The sequence below is a fragment of the Sander vitreus genome, chromosome 9, assembly GCF_031162955.1.
Source record: "Sander vitreus isolate 19-12246 chromosome 9, sanVit1, whole genome shotgun sequence".
Classification (NCBI taxonomy): Eukaryota; Metazoa; Chordata; class Actinopteri; order Perciformes; family Percidae; genus Sander; species Sander vitreus.
In genome coordinates, this window is record NC_135863.1 from 19,938,759 (window position 1) to 19,950,659 (window position 11,901).

Below are 11,901 nucleotides of genomic sequence, written 5' to 3' on the forward strand. Positions count from 1 at the left end.
TATTGTGTACAGTAAATGTGAAAATTAAATCAGGCCATAGGTCTGTATGTCAAATATTTGACAGAAATGTCAACTGAATTGTACTCTGAAAAGTATCCCACTGGAGCAGAAGCATACGGTAGGCTATCAATAGAAGTAGGATTTCAAAATTGTACAGTAGGCTATTTTAGTAAATGTGCACTTACTTTCCACTACTGCTGAACTGTAGCTTTGACCACATAACAGAGTATTTTGGAGCCAAACACATGCGGGTGTTTAGGCCTGTAATAACACCAGGTAGGCTAGAGGTAACAGGAACTGAACCCAGTTACGACGGTGCTGGAGATTTGCTGCCCTCCGCAGGCTGCTTCCCGGTAAATGTGCTTCTTTTCGGAGATAAAGAAGGAACGTCTCGGTGTAGCCCTTTACAGTCTATACGGTGTAGCCTAGTGGAAACCCCCCCCCCACAGTATAACATAGTAAAGTACGGGACAGGGTCGTATTATAACACCATACGAATCACCATAGGCTATGGTATAAATACACTATCATTTTTAGTATGTAGGCTATTTTTAATCTGCATAAATGCTAATATAGCGGTTGGCTCACGCGCACAGGGCGACACTTCATCTTTCCGGAGGAAACGCAGATTAATCGCTACATTGTTTACATTTCAATAAAATGTAATACATTTCCTACAACCCCAACCGATTACTTAACATTAATAATTACAGTGTGGTATTTTTAGTCTCATGAATGAGTAAATAATGGCAGATATCTAGACCGGCATGGCACGTCAGACAGCCGTTCAGAAGAACACAGGGAGAGTGACAAGGACGGGGAGAGGGAGAAAGAAAGGGGAGGGGAACTGACATTAAAGCAACACAACAAGGAAACTACACCGCAGAGCCACAGACGCCTTCATTTTATGTTTTTGAATAATAGCCGGAGCTAGTGTGGCGAAGTGTATCTGTTAAATCTGCCCGGAGCAGCTCAACCCCCGTATAGCTTAAAGTGCCCGGAAAAGAAGCAGCTTTGACCGAGTTGGATTTAAAGGCGCTCTCCGACGCTTTCAGAGATATGGGTGAGAATAATAAAAGAGGGGTTTAATTGTAATTCTGAAGGAAATTAACAGAGGGGGGAACAGGCCTCTTCTTGCGGAGAGAGCCATGCCTAATGGGAGGTGGAAACAAAAGGCCAACCGCATAGCTTAGCCGTAATTAATGAAATGCCAATTTAGAATATCGTTTGCCTATTTTGGACCCTTGAGATTTCTTTCACCATGATAGGGGTGCTATCATTTTAGCTTGCTGCAATTATGAATGATGCTGGCTTCCATTACAGTGGAGCTTTCATTATAAAGTCATTATAGTTCAAATAATGGCTATTTGGCTTTCTTCCTGATGTAACTTATACAGAGCTGAGTGATGTGACCTGAAAACATTATACGTGCTCATAACATGGCACGGTTATGATTTTTAACATTAGCATTGCACCCACATATCACTCCAGCGACCTGAGCACATTAGGATCCATCGATGTGTGTGTGTGTGTGTGTGTGTGTGTGTGTGTGTGTGTGTGTGTGTGTGTGCTTCCTCAGGCTCAGAGCCACCCAGCTCTCCACAGGTGGTGGAGGATGGAGGAGAGGAGGATGAGGAGGAGCTGAGTGGAGGGGAGGAGGCAGACCTGCGGTCCAGTTCCGGCCGGGGCTCCCTGCTGACCCGGAGAGGAATCACCCTGAGAGTGCTACTCAAGGATGGCCTGGTGGAGCCGGGGGACGGCGTGCTAGCAATCCACTACCTGGTAATAACGCACATAACAGCTGGGTACAGTAAGAATGTTGTTTTTCATTATTTATGCAGATGCTGTGTCATGTGAGGTTGCACTTGTTATTCTTATCAAGCTTACCTGACATGTTACTATACACACATTGCTTTTGAAGGAGCCAACCCACATACATGTCTTGTTTCTTGGTTTAAAATGTCTCTCTTCTCTGCTCCCTTCAGGGTAAGAACTTTGTTGGAGACCTGTTGAATGATGGGAAAATCAGATGGGTAGAGACGGGCCAGATTTTTAACTCCCCTAGTGCCTGGGCAACACACTGCAAACGTCTGGTCAACCCAGCTAAGAAGTCTGGCTGTGGATGGGCGTCTGTACGCTACCAGGGACAGAAGCTGGTCCAGTACAAAACCACCTGGCTGCACAAGTACCAACCCAGCGCAGACATGGTGAGAGCAGAACATAACTTTTTATTTTTCTTACTATGGTCAGTATATTTCCTTAAATATCCGAGGCCACATACTACCCTAAGCGGTATCACATTTAATGTGGGTCGAGGTCAAACATCATGACCCAAATTTTGGCATGAACAATGAAAAGACTAAAAAGCTGCTTCTAAACTGCTTATTTTTATATGGTTTAGTAACAAGAAAAAGTTGGTTTTAGGAAGGAATGATAAAGCTTAAATAAGATGAAGCCTTTCAAAATTTTTAGTAGTATAACCGAGTAATGAGGTTGCAGATTTTTTCAGAGCATGCAGTTGGATAGAGGCAAAAGAACAGTACTTTGTTAAGATAAAAATAAAGTCTTGTCACAGGTTATGGCCTCAGTGTGGACCTGATATAACTCCCATAATTCCCATGAGATTCTTTTTTAAAAGAAGTGAAAAAATCTGCAGGTACAGTGAGAGTGAGTGTTTCCATTGTAATTAAAGGTCCCATGACATGGTGCTCTTTGGATGTTTTTATATAGGCCTTAGTGGTCCCCTAATACTGTATCTTAAGTCTTTTTCCCGAAATTCTGCCTTGGTGCAGAATTACAGCCACTAGAGCCAGTCCCACAATGAGCTTGCTTTAGGATGTCTCATGTCATGATGTCTCTCTTTCTCATGGGTGGGCCAAATTCTCTGGGCCAGCAAAGCAGAGAAAGAAACCTTGCTCCTTATGAGCTCATAAGGAGCAAGATTCCAGATCGGCCCATCTGAGCTTTCATTTTCTCAAAGGCAGAGCAGGATACCCAGGGCTCGGTTTACATCTATCGTCATTTCTAGCCACTGGTGGACCATAGGCAGGCTGGGGCTAAAAAACCTCATAAAGTGAAATATTCATACCATGGGACCTTTAACACGTTTCAATAAAGAAGGGGGTTGCTGCTCTCAAATAAAGAATAAAGACAAATGACACTTGATTTTAGAAAATACTTGAAACAAGTTGATTTACATTGGAAACATGAAATATTCTGGAAATATTCTCACTTCACTGGCGGAATCTTTTCACTTGTTTTAAAAACGGAAGACTATAAGGACTCAAGTTCGATGCAAAAATGACACATAATGTGTTATACTTTTATACCGTCTGTATCGCTGTATCTACACTATCCTAGGTCTTACATTGTGTTTATTTCCTGTGATGCCAGAGCCTGGTGAGTGAAGAGGATGATGATGAGGATGAAGAGGAAGGGAAGACAGCTGTGCAGGCAGATGAGAAGAACAAGAACAGCAAACCTGGATTAAATGGTATAACTCTCAATATACAAGTTTCATGATTGTTTTTATTTTAGTTTCAACAAACTGGAAATCAAATGTCCATCTTAACTTTTACAGACCTAATGGTTTCACGGAGAACTGACAGAGAGAGAATTCCTGTCAGATATTGCACCTTGGGCACCAGGGATGCTGCCAGGTACCGACTTATTCTGAAGGATTAATGTAGTGTTAACTTGAACTATAAGTGTGATAGACTCTAACTTGTATCCTCAGAGATCCACACACACTCGTGGAGCTGTCGGCCTTCTCAGCCATCAACAGATTCCAGCCTTTTAATGTAGCCGTGTCCAGTAATGTCCTGCTGCTAATGGTACGTAACAACCACATTAAAACAGGGTAATTGAGTACCTTTGAACAGTTAAGATACCAAGTTACCTGTAGGACTGGGTACCGAATTCACTACTTTTTAGGCACCGTCCGAATTGCCTCTAAAGTATTAAGTATTGAAAAATGCCTCGTCATTCAATACACAATATACCTGAGGAGTAAATCTCATCAGCGTGAGTGTAAGCATGCAGCATGCTTCTACCAAGATCTAATAATGTCTGTGATTGGCTGCCTAACATTACACGTCGAAGAGGCACGCAGGAAAAACTCGTTACAATGATCTGTGCCGTATGTTGTAATTTATTTTTGTTTTATAAAATTGGTATCGAAAAAAAGTATCGTTTAGGAAACTAGTATCGAAGTCACGGTACTGGTAGTCTCGCATTTCAAGACCATCCTCCACAGCGCTGCGGAGGAGGGTCCGGCTAGTCCACACAGCATTCTGGGATGGGAGAAAAACGGGCTCTGGTTCATTGTCATTTCTTTAAACAAATCACAATCGTCATGGGTGTCCTAAGCTCCGCTGCAAAACACCCACGGGAAGGAACTTGTTTTGGTGGAACGTGTACGTTCAAAAGTTGTTTTAGTCGTGCGACAGAAAACTCAGATTGGACAGATAGTCTAGCTAGCTGTCTGGATTTACCCTGCAGAGATCTGAGGAGCAGTTAACCATAGTCCTCATAAATTCACCGGAGTTTAAAATTCCAACACAAAGAAAGCGGAAGGAAACGGACATTGGCGAAAAGACATGCATCCGGCGGAATTTCCCGCGGCAACGAAGCAATCCCGGAAGTGGAACGTCGTGCATATAGACTACGGTACTGGTATTGGTATCGGTACCAGTATCTAACTTTTTGAACGATACCCAGCCCTAGTTACCTGCTTTTCATCCTCATCAGGACTTCCACTGTCACCTCACTACCAGTGAGGTGGTGGGATACCTCGGAGGACGGTGGGATACAAATACGCAACGTGAGTAAGATGAGAAAGTGACCGCCAGAAATAAACATTAGAAGATAATGAAGCCATCTTGAACCCCAACGTCTTTCTCTCTCTGTGTTTGATGTATTTCAGTGCTGACAGTCTTAAGGGCTTTCCCCTGTCGGACCAGGCTGGCAGACAGAGACTCTGCTTCTGCTGTTGAGGAGGAGGTAACACATGGACAGTGAATCAGTAGTCTGCACTAACAGCATGTATGCCTTTAGAAAACATGAAGGTGAATAACACCCATTTTAAAAAGTCACAAGTTCTTCCTGTGCTGCAGGACATTTCAGCAGCCAGTACTTGTCACCATCATGCACCTGTCTTTCCAAAAGCCAGAAACCAAAGAACCGACTCTTAAATTTCCATCATTGGGAAGTTAACGTTGTATACAGTGCCGAGTGTGATTTTTGCACTTCAATTAGGTCTAAATACTAGTTAGTTTCTGTTAACAATCTTGAAATATAAACTGCAGCAACGTTAAAAATCCAAGAGTCTGTTTTACAAGTGTTTCAAGATACAACTTACAAGCTCTGACCGACCTGAACCTGGGATAAAGACCTTAATGTGAAATCTCAAAATAGTGTACGTCCTTTTAAATTGATAGATAGATGAAAAAAGATCAACTAACTAACAATTAACATAATATTGTGGTGGAATTTCCAGAAACACCATCTCGTGGTATGATGAGCCTAAGGGAAAGCTTAGACAACATCAGGTCATTCATAGGTCACAGGTCAGGGGACGAGAATATTCGGCCATTCTTTAACAACCAAACCTCTTCATGTATAACTGTTTGTCTCTCTACAGATTCAGAGAGTCTACGTAGGCAGCTACATAATAAGGGACTGTTTTGTCTCAGGGCTGTCTCCTTTTGGAGGTCGGTGGGCCAGCCACACGATTTAGTATCTGTGTTAACGGCGCCTGCAGTATCTTTGTTCAAGGTTCAGCTCAATGTAACGTCTCCAGCATGAGTTTAAATACACCCTCAGGAGGACAGGAACTTCAGAGAGTTGGGACGGCACTGCACAATAACGCGTTGTGTTTAAACTGTACTGCCTGCCTAATTGTCTCCTCAATTGAGTGTTCATTAAATGCTTCCGTGTAATTCATCAAGGTCTCCCGAACCTTCTTCAATTATGAGTTGTATTGCTCCTGAGTTTTTCCTTAACAAATATGAAATGCAAACATATGACACTTTGCAGTTAAAAGCCAAACTGTAACTACTAAAACCAAAGAAAAGTCTATCCAGTTATCGCTGAACTTCTTCTGTGAACTAGCAAAGCCCATTCTAAATCACTTTTACTCAAGTGAAACAAAAGTTAGGCTTTTTTTTCTCCTTCTAATCGGCTTCTGTCGCTTTGACTCCGCTCCAGATCTGTCAGAACCTGTTCATGCGCGGGCTGTCGTTGGTGGGCTGGTACCACAGTCACCCGCGCGGTCCGGCTCTGCCGTCGCTGCAGGACATCGACTCCCAGATGGACCATCAGCTGAGGCTGCAGGGTTCAAACAACGGCTTCCAGCCCTGTCTGGGCATCATCTGTGGTACGTGCCTGCCTTCATACACAGTGGAGGACTAGTATATTGATGCAATGGATTTTTGTAATTCTCTGTGAAAACCTTGTACGCAGGGAGCTGTGAAAACAGTTAGATAACAGACACTTTATTGATCCTGTGCCAGGAAAATATGTAGTATTGAATAATATTGCTGAATTAATACTATATACATTACAAAGCAGGAGTTACAAAAGGTATATTTACAATATATGCACCCATGAGATTCATTACCTAAATAATTATGCTATGTATAAGAATGGAATAGGGTGATGGGGAACATGTCTACAAATAGCATTTGGTAACATAGGATACAAATATTGCACTTGAATGAAATGTTTATGAGGGGTAAAGTGTCCTTAGAGTGTATAGCAGCATTTGAATGACGGTAATGGAAAAGGTAATACATGTTTCCATTTTATTTGTACTGCGCTATTGTTTCGCTAGAAAATAAGGCAAAAAAAGAGAGAGTAATGAATGTAAGAAGAAGGTAGACGAAAGAAGAAAAATGACACAACATCCTTTAGGAGCTGCTCCACAATGATTGTAGCCACATTGTAAGGGATGTATTAAAAGGGAAATGTATGTGGAGTTTCTAAATCAGCAACAACTTCCAGTATTTGCCATGGCATGTCAATGCATTATCATTACCATGAACCGTGGTTGTCTCATCAAAACCTGGGCTTTCTGACCATCCGGCCAAACAGCTTTTAACTTATTTTCTCTTTCAGGACCGTATTATCACGGGAATCAAGGCGTGGCGTCCACAATAACCCCATTCTGGGTCGTACCACCGCCTGAGGTGAGGACACAGGCATCACTATACTCACTTTCTTATTCGATAGCTTAGCAAGCCCGTAGACAGAGGGGGTGTTCGGGTGGTTCGAAAGACCCCCCCTTCCTCACTGCCAAAGGTCCATAATTTAAGTCTGTTTTAGAGTCTTTTTAAATAACGACGGACAATAATTCGAATCCCCCCCCGAAAATAAAAATGACCTAAACCAAACCGAAGCACTAATGTTGTTAAAAGCATCACTTCTGTGAATGTATTCTGGCACGCGACATGTAACAATCTACATGTAAAAACTAACTTTCTGCACTCATAACAAAATGTTTGAGGCCAAGGATATCCATCCAACATAATGGTATTATGTGTGTGTTCCTCTGTGTCGTGCTCCATGTGTATGTGTGTGTGTGTGTGTGTGTGTGTGTGTGTGTGTGTGTGATCTTGGTAAGCAATTTGACGACATTGTAGTAAATATTTTTCGGTGCATCAAAAAGCGTGCTCTTTAAGATGTGACAGCAGGAACGTCCATCATCTCACACATTCCTTCTCACTGGAGCTCCTGACAATCAAATGCCGCCCGTTTTACCTTCCTCGGGAATTCACCTCGGTTATAATCAGTGCCGTTTATATCAGCAAACACTGACACTGCTCTGTCTGAACTACATGAGGCTCTCGTTAACCACCAACATCGGGACACAGCCGTCATCATAGACGGGGATTTTAACAGTGCTAACCTAAAGAGTCAGACCTGACCTTCGGCAGCATATCACATAGATAGATAGATAGATAGATGGAGTCGTTATTGTCCCATAGGGATAATCATTTCCACACTTCTTTCCATAGGACAACACCACATATAGAACACATAAAACATGTAACACATATACAAAACACATCACATTAAGATACATACACAACATGTGTTGCGTTTCTGGATGTTAGCGACATGTTCCTTGAAGTTGAGTGTATTGTCTATAATGAGTTCCAGACCAGAGGAGAGAGATCCCTGGATCACTGTTACTCACCCTTTAAGGACGGCTACAAAACAAAGTCTCTCCCTCCTTTCGGCAAATCTGACCATGCTGCAATTTTTCCTCGTGCCAAAATATAAACAACTGCTTAAGCAGGAAGCCCGTGTAAAGGGAGGTGACACGCTGGACGGACCAATCAGAGGCCGCCTTTCAGGACGCTCTGGACCGCACAGACTGGGATATGTTCAAGTGCAACTCTGACGATATCAACATGTTTACCATCCATTATGACATATATTGTGTTGTATATACCTATTTCTTTATGGATTTTATCTTTATTGTTTTTATTGAGCCGGAACAGGTACACAATACATTTGTGTATGTGACAAATTAAATTTTAATTTGAACCAAAATGACTTTTTGAAATTTTAACCTCATAATTAAATACAAAATGAGGGAAGAAAATGCAAAAAAGTCCAAAAAAAAGACCCCCCCTTCCACTAGGCTGGCTACGGGCCTGCTTTGTCACTTAGTCTTTTCTGACACTTGTGCTCATGTTTCTGCTAAACTAACACATCATCTGCCTTCCTGCAGCAACGGCCTAATGACCACGGTATCCCAGTGGCTGTAGAGGTAACCTATGTACAGGACAACTTTCTCACCAGTGATGTTCTTAATGAGATGGTACGGATACTGCAGCCTCAGCCCTACAAAAACACTGCGGAGAAATCCACATTTTGCGTGATGATTTAAAAAAAATATATACTGTAGATCCTGTGTATAAAAGATCTGTGTATTTCCTCCACAGATGCTACTGGTTGACTACTACAGGACAGCGCCCGACATCGTCCAGTTCACCCAGTATTGGTGTCCTGATACGACCATGATGGACAAGATCAAGGTAGGATGATTTATAGAAGATGGGCAGATATCAGGTGATGGTTCTAAAACTTTCCCAGCAGACCTAACTTGTACAACCTTCTCTCTTCTTCCTCAGGGCTCTCTGAGTTGCCACGCTCCCAAAGATCAGGCCTACTCTCAGATCTTAGAGCATGTCTACAGTCAGCTGATGAACATCCACTGAGTGGATTTGCTGTGCATGTGGACCGTGCCCTCCATCTTAAGTCGTTCCATTTAAAAAAAAACTAAAAAAACATTTGTGCAGAGCTGACAGGACTGGAGTGACAGATTTACAATGTAACAACCTGCTTGAAAAACATTTAGATGCCTTGAACTCTCTCATGCTTGATACATAAATAGAAGCATTTCATGGACCAGAAATCATTCTGTCTGACTGGCATCTTACCTTTTTCCACATGGACCTATGTGCCTATCTGTGCCAGTATCCGGTGGTATGAGCAGATATTGCCAGATATGTACAACGTGAACGTTTAATGTGTTGTAATTGCCTTTATAGACCTAACCAACGGAGCAGTGGTTGGGAAAACAGTGAAAATTAGTCGTGCAAAATATTAGCAAAGTATGCAAGTGTGTCTTGGTTTGACCTGAACTGTACTCTGTGATAGGTTTTGTGAATGTTGGTGTTCCTCAAGTCAAATTGGACGGTTGCAATGTGGTGCAAGTAATTCCATTGTGCTAACCAATTTTTTTAATTATTATTATTTTTTTTTTTTAATGAACCTTTGTGTGTGTGTGTGTGTATGTATGTCTATTGTCCCACTGTCAGATTATGTGAGACATGAGTCCTGTTGGTTAGGACAGATATGTGCTTCCTCTTTACCTGTACTGTATTTACTACTAACTGTGGATTGTGTGATGTACATGTATGAAGACAGAGCAATGCCTTAAGCCTGCTGATGATCCACGAAGCATTAAAATATACACACTGGAACTATTTAAACACCACTGTTAGTTGTTTGACTTTATTCTCAAAATGTCAGCCATGCTCTGTTGAGGCACAACAGGGATTTAAGTGAAATGCGTCAGCGTGCTCACAATGACAATGTGAACATGTTGATGTTTAACAGGTTTAATGTTACATGTTGTTGTTTAACATTTAGTCATTAGCACTATACACAAACGGAGGAGAGGATCAGAGTTTTGAAACATAAGATGTTCTTGGAAGCAAACATAGGACAGGGAGGCATTGTGCTTCATGAATGCATCCCTCAGCAAACAGCAGAAACTCTGCTTCTTCTGTTAAGGCGTTGAAATTAGGGTTTGGTTTTAAAAAATGTTTTAATCTGAATCTAGACTCAAATCTTCTTATTTAATCTGAATCCTTTCAAACCTCTTAGGGAACCTATTTATGTTAAGAGTTTAACTTTTCAAATTGACGGAAATGATAAAATATCTAAATTGTAATAATTAAAATTGTATGAATAAAAAATGTATGGTTATGAGCATTTTGTGCATAATGCCAGAGTAATATTTCCTCGATGTCAGAATATCTCCCTATTGATACGCAACAATGACACTTTTTCTTCTCTTTTTTCTTTATTGTAAGAATGGGGTGGGGGGGGGGGAGAGACAAGAAAGAAGCACATACAAACACAATGATAATAAAAGACAAAATATTGCGGTTAAATTAAAGTAAAGTAAGTAAAAAGGCAACTTAAATCTAAAGACATACATGGTGTAACAACATACAAGGTGTAATATAGGACTACATGCAAATATTAATTTAAACGTTTTAAGGTCTTGTATATAAAAAACAATACTATAGAGAGCCAGGATGATGTAATGCTGTTCCAAGGAGCTTTTAAGACCGATTAAACAAATACATAGCCCTTTAAAAAAAAGAAATCAGTGGGACATTTTTTTTAAAACATGGATTAAGCTCTACATAAAAAAAAAACAGTTTCCACGGGTGGTCTGCTGATAAACTTCACATTAGTCCAAACAACAACACATGTCCACGAAACTGCCTTGTAGTGTCAGAACTGTGCAGAAATGTGCACACATACAGTTCATCTTTACACAGGAAAGTGCCAACGGCTGAAAATAAAACCAAAAGCAGGAAAAGACATTTCTTAAGTAGCTGGGTTAGGTTTTGGTTGTTGGGATTAGTTGTGGTACTCTTCTCCTGTCTTTTCCAAAAGGCACTAAAACAAACAAAGCTAGCTAGGACCTGTTGATAACTGGGTGATCCAAACAGCACCTTCTACAGTCCTTTGATTTTGCCCTGAACTTGATACATGCATTGAAATGTAGTTAAGATCAGAGATGTAAACATATTAGACAAGGACCAAACTCAGGGGTGTGGGGGAATCACAAACAGATAAAAAGAGGGGAAATGTAGCAGAAAGTAAGATACTGCAAACAGTAAAGGATTACACATTTGTCATTTACAAATGACAATTCAAAATCAGCTGGACCGACGATACGTGTTTGGTAAGGATTCGTGTTTGGTAACAAAAGTTCTCCAAAGTAGTCAGAATGGACAACAGCTTCCAATTCTTTTTTTTCCCTTAACGGTTTTCCCTTTCACTCCAGGTCTTTCCCTCATACTATACGGTGTATGTTGGATTATACTTATATTATAGCCACATATACTAAATCGTAATCGTGTATACTCCACCTGCATGTGGGGGACTGTGGCTAAATCCAGAACAGGAAACCTTTTCTTTAAAACAGATTAACTAAACAGGAAGGACACCTGTCTGCATTGGCCCAATGTACTAACAAATCAATCAAATCGGGGCCATTGTGAAGCATCAGAATCACAGGGTCAGAATAAGTTTCAAAGCACGGATGAGTTTCACATTCTCAAAGACACGACACAGAAATAGTGGGAC

At 41.2% G+C, this 11,901-nt stretch overlaps 1 protein-coding gene and 1 long non-coding RNA gene across 2 annotated transcripts; one reads left to right on the forward strand and one right to left on the reverse strand.

The window, feature by feature from the left end:
* The first annotated feature begins 850 nt into the window (after nucleotides 1-850).
* Nucleotides 851-10,509, forward strand: mpnd (MPN domain containing). Its single transcript, XM_078259147.1, has 13 exons — nucleotides 851-1,063; nucleotides 1,580-1,782; nucleotides 1,986-2,207; nucleotides 3,394-3,493; nucleotides 3,581-3,659; nucleotides 3,737-3,833; nucleotides 4,750-4,822; nucleotides 4,925-5,001; nucleotides 6,208-6,376; nucleotides 7,117-7,187; nucleotides 8,738-8,827; nucleotides 8,952-9,044; nucleotides 9,141-10,509. The coding sequence occupies exons 1-13, from the start codon at nucleotides 1,060-1,062 to the stop codon at nucleotides 9,225-9,227; spliced, it is 1,365 nt and encodes a 454-aa protein (XP_078115273.1). The 5' UTR covers nucleotides 851-1,059; the 3' UTR covers nucleotides 9,228-10,509.
* On the reverse strand, nucleotides 3,511-8,303 carry LOC144523542 (uncharacterized). The gene is made up of 2 exons (XR_013502519.1): nucleotides 8,198-8,303; nucleotides 3,511-6,466 (listed from the first exon to the last, which is right to left on the reverse strand). It is a non-coding gene; the product is annotated as an uncharacterized LOC144523542 (long non-coding RNA).
* Nucleotides 10,510-11,901: the final 1,392 nt, after the last annotated feature.